General features: G+C 35.9%; 2 protein-coding genes across 8 annotated transcripts; both read left to right on the forward strand.

Moving 5' to 3' along the window:
* The first annotated feature begins 232 nt into the window (after positions 1-232).
* On the forward strand, positions 233-12,770 carry LOC111793071 (calmodulin-binding transcription activator 2). Of its 5 annotated transcripts, none has more exons than XM_023674783.2 (13): positions 233-435; positions 3,107-3,226; positions 3,616-3,731; positions 3,962-4,050; positions 5,901-5,943; positions 7,475-7,652; positions 7,835-7,960; positions 8,097-8,419; positions 9,183-9,707; positions 9,920-10,611; positions 10,783-11,365; positions 11,616-11,942; positions 12,327-12,770. In XM_023674783.2, the coding sequence occupies exons 1-13, from the start codon at positions 396-398 to the stop codon at positions 12,438-12,440; spliced, it is 3,276 nt and encodes a 1,091-aa protein (XP_023530551.2). In that variant the 5' UTR covers positions 233-395; the 3' UTR covers positions 12,441-12,770. The 5 variants fall into 5 exon arrangements, with proteins under 5 accessions (XP_023530551.2, XP_023530552.2, XP_086979482.1 ...); XM_023674784.2 differs by having other exon boundaries at positions 7,838-7,960; XM_087123356.1 differs by lacking the exons at positions 233-435; positions 3,107-3,226 and adding an exon at positions 3,307-3,319.
* A 2,614-nt stretch (positions 12,771-15,384) lies between these two features.
* On the forward strand, positions 15,385-22,097 carry LOC111792715 (tobamovirus multiplication protein 1). 3 transcript variants are annotated; one of them, XM_087123357.1, is made up of 11 exons: positions 15,385-15,658; positions 16,905-16,995; positions 17,087-17,139; positions 17,902-17,994; positions 18,100-18,171; positions 18,291-18,363; positions 18,542-18,587; positions 18,659-18,722; positions 19,368-19,421; positions 19,504-19,581; positions 20,254-21,410. In XM_087123357.1, exons 1-11 carry the CDS (start codon positions 15,521-15,523, stop codon positions 20,317-20,319), a joined length of 828 nt encoding a protein of 275 aa, XP_086979483.1. In that variant the 5' UTR covers positions 15,385-15,520; the 3' UTR covers positions 20,320-21,410. The 3 variants fall into 3 exon arrangements, with proteins under 3 accessions (XP_086979483.1, XP_023530045.2, XP_086979484.1); XM_023674277.2 differs by lacking the exon at positions 20,254-21,410 and adding an exon at positions 21,417-22,097 and having other exon boundaries at positions 15,387-15,658; XM_087123358.1 differs by lacking the exons at positions 15,385-15,658; positions 20,254-21,410 and adding exons at positions 15,665-16,598; positions 21,417-22,097.
* Positions 22,098-23,647: the final 1,550 nt, after the last annotated feature.

The raw sequence follows: 23,647 nt of genomic DNA on the forward strand, positions 1-23,647 counted from the left end.
TAATGTACGGAATTAATGAGAAATATAGAACGATCTGGGGCAGGATATTTCATATTATTATATTTATCTATTTTTTTTAAAGAAAAAAAAAAACAAAGTGGGACCCACTCCCTGAAATTATATTAATAATTTATTTATAATAATAATAATAATAATAATAATAATAATAAAAAATAAAATAAATAATATAATAATATAATAATATAATAAATGTTTCTCTGCGCTCGCTATTCCCTCCATCTCCAGTTTCCCCGACGTTACGTCATTCACATTCACGAAGCTGATAGCGAAAGTCTTTCGCCCATTTTCTACCTCTTCCATTTCCTTTTCTTCACTTTCCCTTTTCACCTTCCAAATCTTTCTCTCTCTCTCTCTCTTTGATTTGTTCTTCTCCCATGGCGGACCGTGGATCTTACGGCCTGGCTCCTCGTCTAGGTTAGATTTCAATTCTCCCTCTCTATTTTGTTTCTTTTGGGTTTGCGCTGATTTTGAGCAGTTCTGTTACTGTTCGATTTTCTATGATTGATTTTGATGTGGGTGTTTGATTGGGAACATGGGGGTTGTTTTGCTTTTGTTTTGGGTGTGGGATTTTTGGGGTGTTTTTTGTTGAATGGAGGGTTGGGTGGGGATGAATCAGGGCGAATGTGATTCTGGGTTCTGGGTTTGTTTGGGAAATTATTGAGTGTTTTGAATCTTGAGCTCTGTTGCTGAAAAGGTCATTCTGTGTTCTTAGTTCTACTGTGCATGTTGCTTGAACTTGTTTTCTTTAGCTTTAGTTGAATCTTAATGAGTTTTCTTTTGCTTTTTTGATTCTTTTGTGTTATTGGGTTGCTTGGGATTTTGATTTTCAATGGGTAGTTCAAGCAATCCTGTTTGGCATGAGTATACGCTCTGTTTGTATATTCGACGGATTTTGTTAGTTAAATACCTTTTAGGGTCTGAATGATTACTTGAAGTGTTTCTGTGTAAAGTTAAGGCACGAATAATTCGAGAAATGTGTTGTGCAAAAGCTTGGAGGAAAGTTTTGATTACCTTTTAATCAACTAATCCTTCTTGGACTTACTTCGAGGGAAGTTATAACGTTATTTGACGTTGCTTAATTCCTATTGAAAGTTGTGGTAGTTCATTGGTTTCAAGGGCCGTGCTAAATTTAATGGGGCGGTAAGTTTAAATTTCCCTGGATGTTCACAAAAAAGCCTCTTCAACAGGCATGAATTCAAAGGGGTATGATTACGCAACGTTGTGTCTAGATATTTGTGATGTCCCACATTGGTTGGGGAGGAGAACAAAACACCCTTTATAAGGGTGTGGAAACCTTCCCCTAGCAGACGCGTTTTAAAGCCTTGAGGGGAAGCCCGAAAGGGAAAGCCTAAAGAGGACAATATCTGCTAGCGGTGAATTTGGGCCGTTGTAATATTTTCGCCTAGAAACCAAGTAGGCTGTCTATGACCACACGTAAGTTTATATGATGAGCATACAAAATTAAGAAGGTTCTTTTTTACTGCATTTTCTAACAAATATGGAGAACTACATTAATCCATCAGACCGTAAACTTTGCCAATAAAGGGATGATTAGTGAAATGTTAGGCAAAAATTTGGAAATTGGTGTTCACTTGCACTATTTTGAATAAGAAATCTAGAACACCTACCACTAAATATAAGTAAAAAACTGACGAGTAATCTTAGATGTTCATAGTTTTCTTCATTTTCCACTGAGGATGCATCATTGAAGTGAAAAAACTAGGTTCAAGTTACCCTTTTGAACGTTATCACAAGTCCTCACAATTGTAAGGACTTAAGCTTTCCACAAGATATGGGATATGATGGTAGCTTTCCAAGGGATCTTTATGAACATCTTGACAGATTTTTCTATCTTGGGTTGCAAGCCAAAAACAGAAAAAACCTATGAAATCGATCAAATTGGTTGGTTTGAATTATAGTTGTCGGTCAGGTCAATTTTCTAAAATAAGAAATAAAAAGAAGTTGGTTCGTTCATTTTGTATAGTTTTTGGGTGGTTTTGTTCAGTTTGATCTTGGCAATTTGGTGGTCTATTCATTTGGTGTAGGTTGAATAGCTGATTCGGGTTTTAGGAAAACAATGTTAAGTTGGTTTTGACCAAAATTTCTCTTGAACTGATTGAACTCTTAATTAAATTCCTTTCTGCCCATGCATTTGGAAGATAAAATTGCTCACAAGTTCTTTGGCTTGATGCTTCTAAGATTTTGGGAACAAAAGAGATGCATGCAATGCTTACATTGTAATGGAAAACAAACATCTCCAAAGGATGAAAGAAACTAACATCTCAGAATTTTTCTTTATTAGAGCTTTTTTTGGACCATATGGGGTGAAAGAAACAACCACGTTTTTTTTATGACAAGGAACGATCCTTTAAGAGCTATCTTGATTCATTAGTTTTCTTGGCTGTCTCTTGGTGTAAAAATTACTCTTTCTTTAAGAATTATTCTATCTCTTATCTTACATCACATTGGAAACTTTTCTCTTTTTGTAATTATGAGGGCTTGGGTAATCTGCCTTTCTTTGTAATTTCATTATATCAATCACATTATTAGTCATTTTGCTCTTAGAAAACACCAAACTTCTTCATTTAGTTTGGTTATCCCTTTTCAAAGTTGAAGCCAAGTTACTCTGGATTTATTTAATGAGTCTTTCTTTGTACTTTTTGGCTAGAAAGGAATGTTAAATCTTTTTAGGAGAAATAAGGTTGCATATTGATACGTGTTAACGTGTGCAAATACATATTTTGTGAGAAATATTTTAACCAACTTGTTCTTGTTGGACGTACACCTCGATTTTTTGAAAATGAATGTTCATGTCTTGCTAGGTTGTATCTGTGTTCTTGCTTTTAGCTCTATACTGCTCGAATCTCTGAGTTGATCGTATACTTGCTCACAGTTGTGAGAACTCTGGTTCATTGAGTATTGCCTGCTATTAGACATTTTTAGTAGGCATAATCATAGTTTTAATACCTACCATTACCCATCATTCCTACTTGCAAGCTATTGAGTGCATGTAGTTTTTGGGTTTGTGAAGTGACTACTGTTTTAATTTCTTCATTCATGGCTGACATAGTTCATATTTGTGCAGACATCGATCAGTTATTGATAGAAGCAAGACATCGTTGGCTGCGTCCAGCTGAAATTTGTGAAATACTTCGTAACTATCCGAAGTTTCATATTGCTTCAGAGCCTCCAGAGAGACCATCAAGTATGATTTTCACAATCATTACTATAAAATATTTAAATTATTTGAACTGATTGAAGTTTTCTTGAGGATCAGAGCATCCAGAGAGACCATCAAATATGATTTTTCACACTCATGACTATCAAAAAGTTAAATTATTTGATCTAACTGCTGAGGTTTCTTAATTATGGTCTTATATATTCTGTGTGCCTACCCGACCTTATAAGTTGTATAACTAACATGAGATGGTTAGATCCTATGATGAGAAATGGAGCCGTAATCTATCGCGTTCATCTCTTCTTCTCTTTATCTCACCAACTTAAAATTGTTAAACGAGTATTGTTCCATTTACCATTAATGCTAACATTACTTAGGTATTACTATTGCGGTTGACATGTACTTTTACCTTTCAGGTGGGTCACTTTTTCTTTTTGATCGAAAGGTTCTGAGGTACTTCCGAAAGGATGGACACAAATGGAGGAAGAAGAAAGATGGCAAAACTGTAAAGGAAGCTCATGAGAAGCTGAAGGTAACTTACAGAAGGCACCATTTTCTTTATCTGGATTTTGGGTGTCTCTACAATCGTCATGATCTACGCCCTCACAAAAATAAGCTATTTAACTATTATTTATTTATTTATTTTATATTGTTTTGATTTTATCTTTCTTTACCACTCGATCTTTTGTTTCTTATTGTTAATTTTTCTTTATTACTCTTTTCAACAGAAACATTTAATTTTTCTTTTAGCAATATTATTAGGTTGGAAGCATTGATGTACTGCACTGCTATTATGCCCATGGAGAAGAAAATGAGAACTTTCAAAGGCGCAGTTATTGGATGCTTGAAGAGTAAGTTTGATGCAGTTGTAAATCCTTTATAGCCTTTCCCTTTTACATCCTCATTATAATCTGCTTTATCTTTGGTTCTCATCTTCTTTAGATTAATTCTCAATTACTGACATGAGGTTGTACTTGATGGCCTTCATTTTGCATGTCTCTTGGAATTCTTCCTTCATTTTTGGTTTTTGTTGCCCTCTAAGCCTTGAGATAAGGAGACCATGGAGGTGTTAGACTTTCTTTTACTCCTTAGAGACTTTCGTGTAGGCATAGGAAGAAGAGACATTCGATTTTGGACCCTCATCACATTGTTTTTTTTTTTTTCGGGGTAGCTCCTTCTTCCATCTCCTTTGTATCCCTTCCTCCCATTCAAGTGCCCCTTTGTTTGCCTTGCTTTGGAAGGTTATGATCTCTCAAAATGTCAAATTCTTGCGCACCCCTTTCTCTAACAAAAGGGTTAGTTTTGAAGCTGGAAGCTCTGCGATACTATAGCATTAGGGTGGCAAGTTTTGCACGAGAATGTCAACACCTTTAGTTGCAATCAAATTTCAGCATTCTTTCTTTTTCTTGGGTCTATGATGGTGTTTTCTTTGCAAGGATGTGCCAAATCTTGATCATGTCCTTTTTCCATTTTGCTCTTTCAATGTGGAACCATGTGTTGTAGGGTATTTGCCTTGTATATTTCTAAAGGCGGAAGACCCACCCTAGTACAAGCTACACTGTCCAATCTCCCCACTTGCTACATGTCTTTATTCGAAATGCCACGAAAGATTATTAATAGACTATTTGCGGAAAAATGGCCTACACCTTATCCGATGGAATATCATAAGCCTCCCAGCAGACTAGGGAACTTGGTCTATTTTTGATAAAGGAGAATAACAAAGATCTCCTTGCCAAATGGATATGGAGATATAATCATGAAGAAAACACCTTGGGGGAGAAAACTTCATTCTAGCCTTGCAGTATCCAACTCTATGTAGACTCTCTCATAACAGCCACGATCAAAGAAACATGGAATAATGTCAACAACTTTTGGTACCTGAAACTTGGTAACAACCTAAAGGATAACAAAGCTAAGGAATGGGCCGATTTAAGTCTCGACCTCGCCTAGAAGCAGACTCATTAACATGGCTTCCTAGCATTGATAGGGTTTCTCTATAAAATCTTTAATGATGAACATACGAGAAAAAAGTAAAAGCAAAAAACTCCATGCTAGCAAAGACAATATGGAAAGGAAATCACCCTAAAAAGGTGAAATTTTCCTTTCGAAAATATCACATAAAGCCATTAGCATGGTGAAAATCTACAAAAAAAAAAAAAAAAAAAAAAAAAAAAAAAAAAAAAAGCCCTACATGACTCTATTTCCAAGCTGGTGTGCACTATACAAGAAAATCAATGAATCACAGAGCCATTTATTTGTGCAATGCATATACGCTCAAAATTTCTAGAAGAGGTTTCTCTATGGTATCTCAACTTTCTTGAGGAGGTAAAGGATTTATTGGACTTGACCTTAACGTATCACCCTTTCACCAATGCAAAATCCCCGTCATGGAAAAATCTCATTATGGTTGTTTTTGTCTCTGTAGAAAGAAAGAAAGAAATCAAAGAGTATTCACATCTCTTCGACAATGTTATTTACCACACTATATCTTGGTGTAAATTGTCTAATACATTTTCCTATAGTCATGCCTCCCTTCTTATAAATTGGGAAGTTTTATGGATAACGTTTTTTTTTGTGAATTTCAATCATCAATAAAATTGTCTCATATTAAAAAAAAATGATAAATTTTGTTTTTATTAATAAATTTTCTTTTTCTAGGTGATTTTGTTTTCACCAGCTTGTTGCTTATTGCTTGTTGCAGGCATTTAATGCACATAGTTTTTGTCCACTACTTGGAAGTAAAGGTAATCTGGTGCTTTACTTGTTCGTTCTTTCTGCTTTTTAATTTGTATCATTTTTCTTACTGCTATTCTTTTAATTTGAACTGATTTCCATGAAAATTTATTTTTTAATCTTGCGATTCGTATTTTTGTACAAGGCTATGAGGTGATATGGTCCTAGTATGTTGGTTTTGGTTCAACTAGGATATGTATTCTCTTCTTTCATTTTCCATTTTTGGGTGAAAAAACTAGCTCTATTCTTTAGGCGGGAAAAGCATAAAACACGCTAACAAAAGTATAACTCAACAGTTTAAGGCAAGGTTTGAAGTTTAAGAAGAGGTCCAAATTTCCACTCTCTCATGTTGTTAAACTAAAAGAAATGTAAATAAAAAAACATACTTGAAAATAACTAGATATATTGATTCATAGTGAGGCGTTAAGATGAACCAATCAAGTTGTTGAGGTGACGAAATGGCCAAAAGAACGCACACCTTTGACTATTTTGATTCGATGAAAATCTAGATGTTTATAATAATTTTTGCTAAATATTAATTTGAATTGAATAGACTGATTTTTCTCCTATATACACCATAAAAGCACCTTGATATATGTTTAGTGAGCTGAAACAAGTATTTCATTGATGAATGAAATATTTCGAAAGAGGGAAGATATTCGTAGAGCCGAAAAATGTAGTTTCTTCTTGGGACGTCCTTTTTGGGGCTTATTTTTCTTTTCTCTACACCCTTGTATGATCTTTCATCTCTCTCGATTAAAGTGGTTTGTTTAAAAAAAGACTGCCAATTTTGACTATTTTACTATTTCTACTACATAGGCTTTAAAAACATTGAAGACAACTTTATAGAATTTGTCAATTCTATTAGGAACAATAGTAGTGATGTGAAAGATATCGTTTTCGAATTTTTGTTCTAGTGGCAATTGATAGGGGTGATTTTTTAAAATTACTTTTAATTAACTATTTTTTTTAGAAAATACTTAGATTATGCAAATCCTGATCTGTATAATGTTTTTAATTAAAAATGGAGGCTTATACCTCATACCGCCTTGAGGCTTATGCTTCACCTCTTCAAGAACGAGGAAAAGCCTCGAGGCCGTCGTTAGTCTTCTAAACCATTGGACCCAACAGAAAAGACAAATGCCTTAAAACCCAATACAAAGTGTTCACATACCAAGCAAACCTGTGAAACAAAGTATTTGACTTTCTTTGGGATTTTTAGCCTTTCACATCAAGGTAAAGGAGGTACTCTAGGAAACATAGCACTTTAGTTTTGACAAAGTCGTGTCGGACACTGATACATTCAGACATGCTCCAAACAGTCGTCCAACATACGATACTGTATATCTTTTTTTGTTTGGAACATGTAATGGACACTCCCCTGACACATTGCAACCTTTCTTCTTAAGAAGCCCACTTAAACCCAAAAAAAAAAAAAGAAAAAAGAAAAAAAAAAGAAAAAAGCCCAGCCCTTTATTTATTTTTATTACAATAATACTAACAAAACCAAAATTCTAATTGTATGATCAAATTTTAAATCAGGGTAATAGAACCAATATTGGAGCTGTTGTCGAGACAGATGAGGTTTCATCAAGTTCACAGAAGAGCAGTCCTATGAGTTCTAGCTATTCCAGCAGTCGTAATCAAGCAGCTTTTGAAAATGCAGATTCTCCCAGCCCAACCAGCACTGTGACATCGTCATATGAAGATGCTGATACTGGTATTTTCCTTCTCCTTGGTTATTTATTTCTTGCTTTTATGTATGGTCTCTAGGCCTTGAGGTTATTTTATTCAGTGGAAGAAAAACGTTAAATGCGTACTTTGTTCGTTGATCTTAGTTACCGATGTTTTTACTCTACATTTATTATGAAGGTTGCTACTTAAATTTGCAATTTTATGCAGAAGAAGCTTACCAAGAAACTTCAAGATTTCACTCATTTCCAACATCACCACTAGTGAACAATGGTCTTCTGGTGAATAAAAAAGAAGCTGGTCCATCAAATCTTTACTTTCCACATTCCTCTTCCAGTAAGCCCAGTTTAATTCTTTTCTTCGTAACTTATGTTACACTAGTAAACATATCTAATTTATTAATCAAGTTCTCCCTGATAGAAGCCTTGACATTATTTGACGTCTCAAAATGTTGACTTGTGTAATACTCCAGATAATGTTGAACCTTGGCCATCGGCTCCTGCCGTGGAATATGTGCCACAAGTTCAGAAAGATGGACTTGGGAGTAGTGATGGTGGTACAGGTTTGATTGGTTCTCAGAAGACACTCACCTCTGCCTCGTGGGAAGAGATCTTTCAACAATGCACAACTGGATTTCAAACAGTACCTTCTCAGGTTTTAAACTCTTGGATTGAACCTTTATCTTCTGGAACTGTCCTTGGACAGGAGAATTCAATTCCTGGCAAGCTTTTAGCCGGTAATAGTGCTATTAAAGAGGACTTTAAGAGCTCACTGACAATGGCATCGAACTGTCAGGTATTTAGAAGTTTTTTTCATTTATATTTCTTTGTTCTTTAATCCTATCTGTATATCTGGTTAAAGAAAATATGTCAATCTGCATAGGCTTCAAACTTGTCCCAAGAACACCCTAGGATTGGTTGGGTTTTGATAGAATAGATTGGGAGGTGAGGTTTAGTTGTAGAAAGCTTACCTGCCTGGCATTGTATCACAGAAGAATAAGTGATTCTTAGCCTGGCCTGTTATTATATCTTTTCTGTCTTGAACTGTACTTATAATTTAATGACTGTGTAGTGTTAACGAGCTACTGCCATTATTAAATGACTGTAATTGGACGTTACTTATCAGTGGTTCACTTATTCGCATATCTGTTCTGTTTCCCCGCTAGATAACCAACTTCCCCTCTATAAGGATGAAGATATATTATTAAAAAAAATAATGTAAAGAGATTAGTTGTTGACAGTCCTTTGGCTTATTCTGGAGATAAACTTTATGAATGGGGTGACTCCCGCACAAATTATTAAGCTGCTTCCAAGTTCCAACCATTTTTTGGATGTAGGCTTGTATGAGCTGGTTGCGTTAGGGAAGGTTGGACTCTTTAGGTACAAATGACACACAAATATCTTTGATCACCTTGCCATTTATCTTGAATGGAGGTTCTTCTATTCGATTGTGTTCTTGCTCATCTGTTGAGCTATTTAAAACCCTTCAATTCAAATGAATTTAATTCAATTATGCTCTGCAGATAATTGTTTATAACGTTTTCTGGATTCAACTACAGGTTCCTTTTGAAGACAATACTTCATCCTTTCCAAAAGGGCACGTTGACCAGTTTCCAGATTTATATTCAGTTTATGATGTCAATGGCAAGTTAACTGAGCAGAAATCTCATAATGCAACCTTTGGAAGTGGTCATGCTCATCCTAGCATAGAGAATAAGGAGCTTTTTTCAAAAAACTTCGAACCACAGTTCAATGAAGGAGAATTGTATTCTGCAACAAGGTTGAATTCTGAAAATGATATATCTAAAGAAGGTTCCATCAGCTATTCTTTGGCTTTGAAACAATCATTAGTAGATGGAGAGGAGAGTTTGAAGAAAGTCGACAGTTTCTCACGGTGGGTATCTAGAGAGCTTGTGGAAGTTGATGATTTGCACATGCATCCATCATCTGGCTTGTCTTGGAGCACTGTAGAATGTGGTGATATGGTGGATGATTCGTCATTAAGCCCTTCTCTTTCTGAAGACCAGCTTTTCAGTATAACAGACTTTTCTCCGAAGTCGACACTTCTAGATTTAGAAACCGAGGTAAATAAATGTTTGAAAAAACTGAAAAAAAGTTACTGTGAATCATGCTTGAGGGAAAAAAAAAACGTCTTAAGTTTTCGAAATTTATTGGTTTCTGTCTCCATTTTTCTACAGTTTCTTATTTACTTGTCACTTTTTCCCCTCTAAATACGTGAGACATTGAAGATTTTGTTCCGAAAACTAAATTCTCTTTTTTCATTAAACCCAAACAGGTTGTGATTATAGGAAAGTTTCTGGGGAACAATCATGCCACAAAATGTTACTGGTCATGTATGTTTGGGGAAGTTGAGGTTCCTGCAGAGGTTTTGGCTGATGGGATTCTGTGCTGTCACGCACCACCACATAGTGTTGGCCAAGTCCCTTTTTATGTTACATGTTCCAACAGATTAGCTTGTAGCGAGGTGCGTGAATTTGATTACCTGGCAGACTCTGCTCAAGATGTAGATGTTACCGATGTATATACCGCTGGTGCTACAGAAGAATTACATATGCATTTGCGGTTTGAGAGGTTACTATCCACTAGATCTTCAGATCCTCCAAATAATCTCTCAGAAGGTGCCTTGGAGAAACGGAACTTGATCAAAAAGCTCATCTCAATAAAAGAAGAAGAAGATTGTTATGGGGAAGAGCCAAATTCTCAGAATGATCAAAATCAGCATCAAAGCAAGGAATCTCTTTTTATAAAGCTGATGAAAGAAAAGCTGTACTCATGGCTTATACGTAAAGTAATTGAAGATGGAAAAGGTCCTAATATATTGGATGATAAGGGACAGGGATTAATTCATTTAGCTGCAGCTCTTGGCTATGATTGGGCAATCAGACCAATTGTAGCTACTGGAGTGAGTCTGAATTTTAGAGACGTTAATGGATGGACTGCTCTTCATTGGGCAGCATTCTATGGCAGGCAAGAACGTTTAAACTCTTGAATGAAAGCCCTTTCTTTCATGCTAATCAGACTCATTGATAGAGCTAAAAAGAATGCTTGCTTCCTATTTCTTTGAATATCAAAAAGCCTTTTTTTCCTCCCAAGTCACCATAAAAACTTAGGGTGCTAATCCTGGATTGTTTCATGCAGGGAGTTGACAGTTGGAACTCTTATAACTTTGGGCGCCGATCCTGGATTGCCGTCAGATCCATCTCCAGGCAATCCTTCGGGCACAACGCCTGCAGACCTTGCTTCTGTAAGGGGACAGAAGGGGATCGCTGGTTTTCTAGCGGAGTCGTCATTGACCAGCTACATCTCATCTGTATCAATGGCAGATACCAAAAAAGATGGTGTGCTAGACGCTTCAGAAGTGAAAGCTGTGTATACCGCTGCTGAACGAAAGGCAACACCAATAAATGATGGTTTTATGCCTGGTGATTTGTCCTTGAAGGATTCGTTGACTGCTGTCTGCAATGCTACTCAAGCTGCTGATCGTATACATCTGATGTTTCGAGTAAAGTCATTTCAGAGGAAGCAATTATCAGAGCGTGGACCTGATGAATTTGGATACTCAGATGATAGTGCTATTTCGTTTGTCGCTGCCAGGGCACGCAAGTCTCGACTAAGTAACAGCCCAGACCATGCTGCTGCAGTTCACATACAGAAAAAGTTCCGTGGTTGGAAAATGAGAAAAGAATTCTTGCTAATACGTCAAAGAATAGTGAAAATTCAGGTTTGCACTCTCCCATACTCATTTAATAAGCTCCATTATATTGAAGACGTGTTAGTGAATTATGAATATTTATTTAAAAAGTAGTTTTCTGATTCTTAATATTTGCTTGGTAGGAATTAATTTTAGAAAATAGAAAATCAAGGCAAAAATTGTACTGCTCTTTTTTACTCTCTTGATTTATGACTAAAGAACTTAACTTCCGTCTGCGACATAAAACCGAAAACTAACTACGAATGTCCATAATTGCAAGGCCATTGTGAGAGGACACCAGGTGAGGAAGCAATACAAAAAGATCGTCTGGTCGGTAGGAATATTAGACAAGATTATTTTGAGATGGAGACGGAAGGGGAGTGGTTTGCGAGGCTTCCGATCAGATACAGTTGCCAAGACTCCGCCCTCTGTGGTGATGGAACCACGTGAAGAGGACGACGAAGATTTTTTGAAGAAAGGAAGAAGACAGACTGAGGAAAGATTTCAAAAAGCACTTACTAGAGTCAAGTCCATGGCTCAATATCCTGAGGGACGGGACCAATACCGTAGGCTACTTACCGTGGTTCAAAAGTGCCGAGAAACCAAGGTATTGATATCTACCATCATTCATTATCAGAATCTAGTTTCTGTTTCCTTCTATGTATATAGTTGAGAATTCTATATCTGTCACTTATATCAGATTAAGAACCCTAACATAATAGTATTGGATTAAGTGGGTTGCTAAATAATTATCATCTTGCCTATCAGCTTATGGCAATGTGTCAGATGGCACGTTGCTCGACTCTTTCGTGCTAATATTTGTGTATATGAGCTATTTGTTGGATAAATTTTAACTTCAATAGCGTATTATTCTCGAAGTTTAAGGGTTAATATGTTTAGTACTTGGGTTAACTTTCTTGTACTAACAAATTCTGTAATGAAACTGATCATTGTATATTGATGAGTTGTTCTGTTTGCAAACATTGATCAGGTGAGTAATATAAGTATTACTAGTACTTCGGAAGAGATAATAGAAGGTGATGACATGATTGATATCGACTCACTGCTGGATGATGATGCTTTGATGTCTATGACATTTGATTGAGAAACTGGTGGTGTTATCAATCAGCCTACTGTGCTCTCATGCTCCTAACTTCAGCTTCTCCCTGTAAATACAACTCTCTAACTAATGTATGAGATTCAGGTCTTTATATTATGAACACTTACTGTTGGCTGTCTCCCAAAAGGGTATAGATTCTATAGGTCGTTAATAGGCTTACCTGATATCGTAATTTATGGAGAAGATCCCGACATTATGTCGATCGATTGAATTTGAACCGACTTTGTATATGGAAAGAACACTTAATACTGCTACATTCTGTATGTTTTAGTGTCATATTTTGAAGGTAATTTTGATGTTTGTTCATATTGGTCACTTCATCTACTTTTCTACTCTTTGGTCTTTGGTCTGTTGCGTATTGCTGTCAGCCTTACGATTTTAAGACGTGTCGGTTAGAGAGAGGTTTCCACCTTCTTATAAAGAATACTTTGTTTCTCTCTCCAACCGATGTGGGATCTCACAATCTACCCTCGTTCGAGACCCAGCGTCCTCGTTGGTACTCGTTCCTCCAATCAATGTGGGATCTCACTTCTCCCTTCTTTTTTCCTTTTGAGAACAGCCCGTAAATGCTTATAAGTTTAGCCCTCACGTTGGTTATAAGTTTAGCCTCATGTTGCTGGGGTGGCTTATAACGTCGTGAACTTCTTGATGAACTTTTGTACATATCACTCTCTAGTTCGTTAATTGTCAATTTGACGGTTGAGTTGACTCACTACACTCTTTGTTTTGGCACTGTTACAGGGTTGTGTGCAAAGTGTTTCCGACATACTTTATGTTGTTCATCACCTGTTAGTTCTTGGTATCGTATAAGTTCTGTGGGTCTTAAATGCATTGCTTTTGCTTTTACTATTCATAATCATCAACCAAGCTCAGAGGATGTTTGGAGTCTCATGATTGTTTATGAGGCATGGTTGGGAAACAATTGGTTGTTGAAGAACTGAATGTGGTTCAGGCTAATCTTGTCTATCTCTGCATTTCTCATGCAGATTGAAGATATCAGAGATCAGGGGATTGTTTCGGTAACAACTCCAAATTGGAGCAGTCTCAGACATCAATGCCAGGTAAAGCAGTTTTAATGTTTCATCAGAAGATGTTCATTTTGTGCTTCACCTCATGCTCTTGATTATGCCTAGGCAAACTTGGTTTGAAAACATACTCGTTATTAAAATGTTCGAGAATGTTTTGCGTTGAACTCTAGAATATTTGTCGTCAAAAGCTTTCAAATGCTCGTTCTCATTTTGATCTCTAAGTTGAATACTTACTGTGAGATTCCATATCGGTTGGAGAGAGGAATGAAGTATTCCTTATAAGGGTGTGGGTCTCCTCTCTCCCTAGTGGACGCGTTTTAAAATACGTAACGGGCCAAAACGGATAATATTTGCTAGTGGTGGGCTTGAGCTGTTACAAATAGTATTAGAGCCAGACACCGAGTGGTGTGCCAGCGAGGATGCTGGGCTCCCTAGGCGATGGATTGTGAGATCTTACATCGATTGGAGAGGGGATTTGAGCATTTCTTATCAAGGACGTGGAAACCTTTTTCTAGCTGAGGTTGATGGTGATACATAACTGGCTAAAATAGAAAATATCTATTAGCGGTGAGAGCTAAAATGACAATTACACTAACAATCAAACAAACACCTCAAAAACATTGGAAACTAAAGGATCTTTGAGAACTAACAATGGCTTACCCAAAACCCAATTCATCCATAACATAACAGTCTTCCCAACACAAGCAGCACCATTCTTGAGCAGAACAGTCACCACCTCATTAGTCTTTTCAGCAACATCATGAGTTCTCCTCCAGTCCGGATTGCCAAACCCCTGTCACATAGCCTTTCACGTCGAATCTAAAGCAGCACACCAAAACAAACGATCGAGAAACCAAACCCCCAATGAGAGATTAACAAACATGTTAGGAATTACGGATCTCAACAATGATATGATATTGTCCACTTTAAGTATAAGAGCTCTCATGACTTTGCACGGATCTCCACAATAATATGATATTATCCACGGTAAGTATAAGAGCTCTCATGACTTTGCTTTGGTTAGTATTCCTTGATTATAAACCGATGTGAGACTTTCATCCAACAAAACAAAAAACCAATGGACCAGAATTTTAATGTAGAATCAAACATCAAAGAGATAAGGAGAGTACTAACGCGTCCTTGACAGCGAAAGTGAGGCCAGCACGGGGCTGTTCGGCGGCGGGGAGCGGAGGGAATTTTAATACAAGAATCATAGTAATTTATTAGTTTATTACATCTATTTTTTTTAATATAAAATTAAAGTTTTATATTTAATTTGATAAATTAATAAAATTAAACTTTGATAAAGATAAAATACTAAAATACCCTTTTTAATTTTTTATTTCTGAGTTTTATTAATATTGAAACTTTTTAAGAATTTCAAGATATTTTTGAATTTCTTTAAAAAAAATTAAAATATTTTTATAATGATATATTTAAAAAATACTCTTAGATTTTTGTGGGTTAAATTAGTTTGGGTCTATTAATTTATTTTCAAAAATTATCTTTAAAATAATAAGAATATAACGGAAAATAAATAAATAAAAAATAATTTAGAATAAAATAAAGATAAAACAATATATGTATGTAATAAAAAAATTATATATTTTCGGTATATTATTTTTCATAAAATTTTAATTTATTTTAACACAACCTTATCCAAATAAGTTTAAATTGTAATTGGAACGTAAATAAAATATTATCATAAAATAAAAAAAAAAACCTCTTATTTAATATTCATAATTAATCAATTAGCCATTAAAAATGCAAATGACTTCCTTCCAACACCCCCACGCGCTACACGAAGCGCGTAATATCATCACACGTGTCATGCATTTGCCACAAGTCCATTTAATAACCGTCCACGTGTCTGAGATTTCTCTCTCATACACCAAATTACGTTCCCTCGCAGCCGCGCGCGGCATTAATGGCGAACAAAGCTTCTTCAAGGTTCCTCTCTCTCTGGCTTGGCATTAACGAAGAATAAGAACGAACGCTTCTTCTCTTTCTGCGATTTTCTTCATCTTTGAAGCTTTGATGGTGAGGGATTTAGTGATCACCTCTGCGGTTGGAGGATTCGAATGGTGGAATCAAATTGATGAGTCGGAGGATTGGCAGAAGGGGATTTACTACACTTTGTCTGCTTCTTATGGCCTCATCTCGATCATTGCCTTAGTACTCCACTTTTCTCCAATCCTTACTGTTCTTTTGTTCTGTATGTTATGAAATTCATGAGTTGTTTAAAGCGTTTTTTTGGTTGAGTTCGTATCTTATCTCACGTATCATCAATTAACAGAAATGAGATATCTATCTCATATTTGTTTATTTTTTTGAAGTTCTTAAGTAACATAGACTTGTGGATGTGCTGTGTGCTTATGAACATGGTTAGAACTGATTTTTTTAGCTTAATTTTAACATATTATTTGGATTCCGCACTCATATAAGTTGAGATTTAATCCTAAGTTGTTTAAAGCGTTTTTTTGGTTGAGTTCGTATCTTTATTGGAATTTACATGGCTTCTTCTCCATCTTTCATCTCACGTATCATCAATTAACAGAAATGAGATATTTATCTCATATTTGTTTATTTTTTTGAAGTTCTTAAGTAACATAGACTTGTGGATGTGCTGTATGCTTGTAAACATGGTTAGAACTGATTTTTGTAGCTCAATTTTAACATATTATTTGGCTTCCGCACTCATATGAGTTGAGATTTAATCCTAAGTTGATTAAGAGTCATCAATTAGTGTCAAAAATTATTTTGAAATCTTAAGAGAGAAATTCCTTAGTGTTGTAGTGGAGAATGTTTTTGGAGCATTTATGAATCTCAGTATAGCTATCACACGTTGGTCAGGAAACACAATAGATAAATTTGATGAATGCGAGTCACTAGCACAACCCATGGACACCTTACAAATGTTGCAGTTGTGCTTCATTGTTGCTGGTGCGGACACGTTGAACAAACGTTGTTGCTCTAGGATGGAGGAGGTGCTTTTCCACCTTCCATTTTGTTACTAGGGTTTTAGTCTTTGGTTCTCTGCTTTTTCTGCCACCTTGCTACCTGGGGGATTTGATTGGATAGAGAGGAGAATTTTCAGTAGTGTTGAGAGGTCTCGGTAAGATATTTAGTTTTGTGTTAGATTTACTTCTCCGGGCATGAGTATTAGAGGAATTTCGTAAGATTATTTAGAGATGGTTCTCTTTGATTGGAGTTCTTTTCTTTTATTTCTTTTTTTTCTTTTGTTTTGTATACAGTTAAATAGCTCCTTTTGTTACGATATGTACTTTCATATTCTCAATGGAAGTATTTCTCAATAAAAAAAATGATATACTAAAATTAAACCACTTGGCTGTCTCGAGGAAAAAGAACACACTTCCGTTTTTTTATAATTAACGACTGAAGTAATTGCTCAAGTTTCCAGGTTCAACTTATTCGGATTCAAGTACGAGTACCAGAATTCGAGTGGACAACACAAAAGGGGTTCCATTTGATGAATTTCGTTGTAAATGGATGTAAGATTGTATATTTGTTATTTTTCATTTTAGTTTTAAGACTCTACTTGATGAGTTAATGCTAACCTTATTCTTATTTTCGTTTTGACAGTGAGGGCCATTCTCTTTGGGCTTTATAAGAGTGTTTTCCTCATCAGACCGAAGGTAGGTTTCTTATATTAATTGTCACAATGCCAACTAGATTGTCTTAAACTCTTAATACCCTATTCAATCCATGGTTATCACTTGATGATTGAGTAAGTTTAGAACTCATTTTGATATTGTCTTCGGATTATCTATGAGTTTTATGATAATTTAAACTAGAACTTTTAGTTGATCTTATTTTAAGCACCTTCCCTTTGTCATTAGCTTACATGTTAATTCCAAACATTTCCAGAATATTCAATTTGCATTCAGCGAAGCTTTCACCAACACACTATTATTACATGAACAAAAGTAAAGGGAGAGAATAAAAAATTTAATTACAGTTATCAATGCACAACTAGATTATTTATTTATGTATTGTTTGTACTTGTATTTGTATTTCTATTTTTGGAAATACCATATTGAAATTTATTTATTTTCAAACTACGGACATCCAGAAGGCTTTCTGAGCTGAAATTTTTAAATAAACACAAACAAACAAAAGCCTTGTTTCCTGCTTCCTGTTGGACCGTTGGTCATAAAAATCTTGGGATTTCTTCCTCCTCCAACACTCGGAACCATAGTAATTTTAGATAACGATTTGTTGCATTATGTAATTTTGTTACCCATCACAATCCACAGACAGCAGAGGATCCTATTCCCATATAAAAAAGGCTAGTCCGTATATAAATTTAAAATTGATAATCAAGATATTCAGTGAGACCCACGCTTCTTTTCCCTTATGCAACTGTGATTATATTTGAAACTTTCTTGCTGGTAAAGGCTCTTGAAATGGTGGTTATGGAGGTTCCTGGACTTCTATTTTTTTCAACGTACACACTACTTGTTCTATTTTGGGCAGAGATCTACTATCAGGTAATTTATTATTATGATTATAGTTCGAAGTTATATCACTTATTATATCATTTCTGTGCAAGATTCATCATTGATAATCCATATGGGTGATTATTTTTCTTTCAGGCGCGAAGTCTTCCGATTGATAAACTTAAACCTACTTACTGTATCATCAATGGAGTTATATATGTTATACAGGTAAGATAGACAATGTCGCAACCAGAAGTCGGCAGTACTATGTGAAAAACATATTGAACTGAATTTGGTTGATTTGTTTACATTCTGCTTTATTTAAATTATTTGCCATCATGTTTCAGATCTGCATTTGGATATTTGTGATGTTAAACAAATCTCCTGGTGCAGTTATTGGTGCTAAGCTTTTCTTTTCAGGTTTCAGCTCGAAACCCGTATTCTTCTCTCTTATATCAAAAGCAAATGCTTTTTTTAAAAAAAATTATTTGCTTTAGTAATGCAATATTTAATTTATGTCCATTTTTAACTGGAATCTTTTGGCTTCCACATCCTAGTTTACGGAGGCAATATAATTTTTTTTCTTCGTTATTTCTAGTGGTTTCATTGTCTGCTGCACTGGGTTTCCTGATATATGGTGGGAGGTAATATATGTTTATGAATTGAGGAGCTGCGGTTAATCATGTTCCACTCTAAACAACCACTCTCTTAACAGGTTATTTGTCATGCTGAGGCAATTCCCAATTGAATCTAGAGGACGCCAAAAAAAGTTGTATGAGGTTGGTTTTTTAATGTGATTTTTTAAATTTCTTTTTGTTGACCATAGCTTCCATTGGATTAGAAATAATCGAAGCAACAGAGTTTAAGAAAGGCACGTATATCATTTCATCTTTTAAGTATACATAATTTTTCAATGTTGTCTCTAATGTCCTGAAAGTACTGATTTATTCCCGTGTATTTTACAAGTTTAACCTGCTCAATGATGGTGTTGAAATTAAATATTAGAAGGGAGTCTTGACATTTTTTTTTAAAACCAATGTGCCCTACACATTTTTTTTTTTTGAAAACAGTGCCCACATGTGTTGATACAAGGTATTTCATAGCTCATTTGGTACTGAATTAGAAAAGTTTTATCCCAGTAAAGAATGATCATAAGATATTTCATAACTCATTTAGTATTCAATTAGAGAAGTCTACTCCAGTAAGGAAAGACCATAAGATATTTTAAATGCTATGCCACTGTTCCACTATTCAATGTCAACAAGGATTTGTTTGAAAAATTGGAATGAGATAGAACTTTTAAAGCATCAAGGCCATAATTAAGGAAGAGTGTATATTTCAGGGATCAATCATGAATTTAGCCTTTTGAAAGATCAAGATTTTCTGACGCGCTTGTTAATTTCTTTCTTGTTCTATCTGTGCAGGTTGGTTGTGTGACAACAATTTGTTTTATCTGTTTCTTTATACGGTGTTTTGTGGTGAGTTTCCTTTTGGTAAAGGCAATCTTAATCCGACATTATTTAAGCAATTAATACACATGTATGTTTGTTCATCTTGTAGCTTGCCTTCTCTGCATTTGACAAGGATGCAGATCTTGACGTCCTAGATCATCCCATTCTCAACCTGATATACTACATGGCAAGTTTTAAAATCCCCTAATATCTTTTCTAAGATGAATAGGTTATTCTTTTTTTGTTAAAAGTTCGAGAGTAAAACAACTGAGGAGGTTAAAAAATGATTCTATTTGCTGGGATTGGTAGGGCCGTTGGCTAACTTTTTTTTCCCCACTGAATGAAACATTAAATTTAACTTATCCTTTTACAGGGAGAAAAAAATCCACGAGAAAAATTTCCAAATATAATTATGAAGTAGCTTAAACTCAAAAAAGTAATGGGCGCTCCAACTTTCTGTTTAATCCAGAGTCTGTCAAAAACTTTCTTTAGCAGGGTATCAATTTATTATAAGTGCACACTGCAGTCATTTGGAGGAGTTTTCATACATCCACATCATGGATCCTGTACATTCGTGGATGATGGTCTTGTAATCAATTTTCAATCCTAGTTTTTAATTTTCTTTCCCCCAGACATGGAATTCATAAAGTTTCTCCATTGAAGTCTCTTCCCTTTTTGTCACTCCATGATGTTGCTCGATTTCCAAATTAAAATAATTTTCAGATCAAACATAGCTTAAATAATTTGATCTTCACTTAGGTGAGAGGTTATCCAAAGGATATTTTATTTGTCTTGGAGCCTTCACAACCAGTCTTGAATTTTTTTATCTTCAATATTTTTTTCATGGATTGTTCTCTAGAAGCACAGATATGGGCATGGGACACGGACATGGCAGGATGCCAACATCTTTAGGACATTAGAATGAAAAAGGTACATAAACAGCATATCATACGTGTGCAGAAGTATCCAGGCCGACACATGTTTGACATGGACACTGGACCAAAAATGAAAGTGTTTGTGCTTATTAGATTGTCCTTTTCCCTTTGGAATGTATTGCATGGGTATTCCTTTCCGTCCTTCATAGTTCTTTTTTTTAGTACAACAAAGGGGATTTGAACCTTTGATCTCAAGGGAAGAAGTGGATGTCTTAATGGAAGCTTGACCTTCATAGTTCTTTTGTTAACCATTTTTTTCAATTGATAGTGTTTTTTGGGTGCTCCTAACCATCAAAGTTCCCCTTCCAAGGTGCCATGCAGGGATGGTACGAAAACAATGATATATAGATAATAAAAATAAAAATAAAGAAAAAGACAATGCCAACGGCGTACTGGTTCACCTTGAACAGAATAAGAGAGACATGCTTGTTCATATGCTCACAAAGGCTTTACCTCTCTTAACACTGACCATGTGAAGAGTTCTCATAGGTGTCTACGTGGCTGCTGATGCATATATATTGGCTACCACAGAAAAAGCCATTTTATGGTTAGTGTTTACAAAGACATTATTGTCAGCTCCAAGGCACCTTGAAATAAAATTGTGCCTCAAAGTAGGTGCTTCAGTGCTAGGGTGGCGCCTAGCCATTGAGCTCCCAAGCCACCTGCTGATATGCTACAGCCACGCCTTAAACTCTCTTCTTTCCTCTCCTCTCCTCTCGTGCTTCAATTTGGGCTTCAAAACAGTCTTTGAATGCCTAGGCATCAATCTCGCACCAAACTTCTCTTCTTTCATGCTTCAATTCGGGCTTCAAAACAGTCCTCAAATGAGTCTCAAACTGAGTTTGATGGGCATTGTATTTTCTATTTGTTGTAGCTCTCTTTCTTCTGTTGGTGAATTGCTGCACATATTCAACTAGAGTACTTTTGTGGGGTTTAATATTCTTTATCGAACTTTCTAATCATGAAAGTTCTTATTTGTTTCCATGATCTTGTTAGCTTATCATTGGAGCAAACTTTCCGTTTTCATCTTTTAATTTATTTATAGTTTTTCTTCTCTCTGATAAATTTGATGTGCTTGCTACTGCAGTTGGTAGAGGTTGTTCCTTCAGCATTAGTTCTGTTTATACTGAGGAAACTTCCTCCGAGGCGTATGTCTGATCGGTATCACCCCATTGAATGAAGCTCTAAACAGTTTTATGTCAGCAGAGGTTTCCACTCTAATTGTGTATTTTACTATGTGTAGATGACGTTTGTTGTATAGGATTTCGATTACAGATTTCTGTTATCATCTGTTTGGCTAGATATACTAGTATCCCTCTAATTTCATCCAAAAGTAGTTCTTTCAGCCAAAAACAAAACATGCCCAAAAGATTACATATGTCAACGTGCATGCTGCTGCAGTTGGTGGAGTTTGTTCCATCGGCATTGGCTATACCGATAAAACTTCCTCCAAGGCGTGTATCTGATCAGTATCAGTCCATCTAATGAAGCTCTCAACAATTTCAGTTCAGCAGAACTTACCATTCTAACTGTGTAGTTGCAGATACATCCCACTGAATGAAGTTCTCTACAATTTCTGGTCAGGAAAGCTTTCCATTTTAAATCTGTATTTCATTTTTGTAGATGTTTGTTCTTCATTGCAAATTTCTGTTTTTCTCTGTCAGGCTGGATTTACAATATACTAGCATATATGCCCAAAATTATGCATCTTTGTCATATACAAAACATCCCATTATTTTGAAGAAGCTTTATGATTGCTTTTATTGAAGTAACTGGAATAAATTCTTTAATGTTATCTATGTGGGAGCAGTCTGATTATAATACGTGAATTTATACATTGGAGAGAAATGTTTGGAATATATTTTGAGGCAAGGTATAGGGTGAAGTAAGGAATAGGATTTAGGAAATTGGTAAAGTGTGGCTTCTTCATCAATTCATCTGTTTGAACATTGCATACATTGGAATTATTGTAGGTAAGGTCTTAGGGTGTCACCACTTCACATGCTAGGGGAGAATATCTTCAAAAGTATAGGTGGTTAATCTGGAGGGTTTTTATTTGTTATCCATGATTGTTTGGGTCAGCTTCATTGGACACCCTCCTAAACTTAAAGCTAGTATTGAAATAAAGAAAAATTATTGTGGCTTCACTCCAATGGAGATCAAGATTTGGTGACCAATAGTAGTGTGGTGGTGTAGGTAATGGCTCCATTTTTCGGTATGCTGCTGGTTGGGAGAGTGTTGGGCATACACAATCTGTTCTCCAAGGAGGTTGTAGACAATACCCCAAAACCCAATCTTGGCTATCCGAAAAAGTTAGAAGGGGAAGAGGAGAAGATGCTGGGGTTCATATCCCAAAAAACTTGGAGCAAGAAGGTGAGTAGGCTTTATTGAGAAGGAATCGAGATACGAGGGGGCGGGCGTGACGATTAACTGTTGAGCTCTCAGAGAAGGGAAAAAATTGGATAATAAGGAGGAGGAACTCTTATATTTTGTACTTTATAGTTCCTCATAGTTGTTAACCTCGAGGTTAGGAGGAGGATGATAGATGAAACAGGGGTGATGTTGATGATCAAATCATTGACACAACCTTTGGCAGTGTGTGTGACTATGGAAGAGATTGGTGAAGATTAAAACGTAACGAAGGTGTGGCCAAAAGAAAGGAGTTGGTGTTAGAGGAAAGTTTGGGCTAGATTTGTTGGTCGAGTTCTTGAAATGTTGAGTGGGTCGATCACACGTCAAGTATGTACGACAAACAAAGGTTACCTCTTTCTTTCTCTTACGTTGCTTCGAATATTCATAGGTTGAACTATTGCAGTGTCTCATAATTTGAATGTTCATTTGTCTTAAGTTTTGATCACCCCTTGGTTGGTACTTTGAACGTGCCATTTAGCAAAATGTAATGTAACTCTTCCCATAGACTAGTCACCAAACCTTGAAAGCTTTCCATGGAGATCCTATGTTTCCTTTTGTTTTCTTTTTGCTATTGTGAGATGTTTTACCAATCCTTTCGTGAAGAGACCGGCAATTGATCTTCACTTCTCATGGTTGGTGTTTTGATGATTTTGACAATCACCTTTTCCCCGAGAAAATGCCATAAGGAAGGCGACTTCTACATGCTTTGTTCTCTCATAGAAGACGCGCTCAATCCGTTGCTTGTTGCTTGTTGCTCCAACTTAGGAGTAGAGGCTTTAGAGCCTTTTTCCGATTGAAGGCTGCTATGCTAGTTGTAGGGCTCTTGCAGTTGATCATTAGAGCTTGGCGTGGAAAAAGTATATGATCGAAGGATTTTAGAGCGGGTCCGAACGCAGGTACAAGTTT

This window comes from Cucurbita pepo, chromosome 4, assembly GCF_057944985.1.
Source record: "Cucurbita pepo subsp. pepo isolate OVF chromosome 4, ASM5794498v1, whole genome shotgun sequence".
NCBI lineage: Eukaryota > Viridiplantae > Streptophyta > Magnoliopsida > Cucurbitales > Cucurbitaceae > Cucurbita > Cucurbita pepo.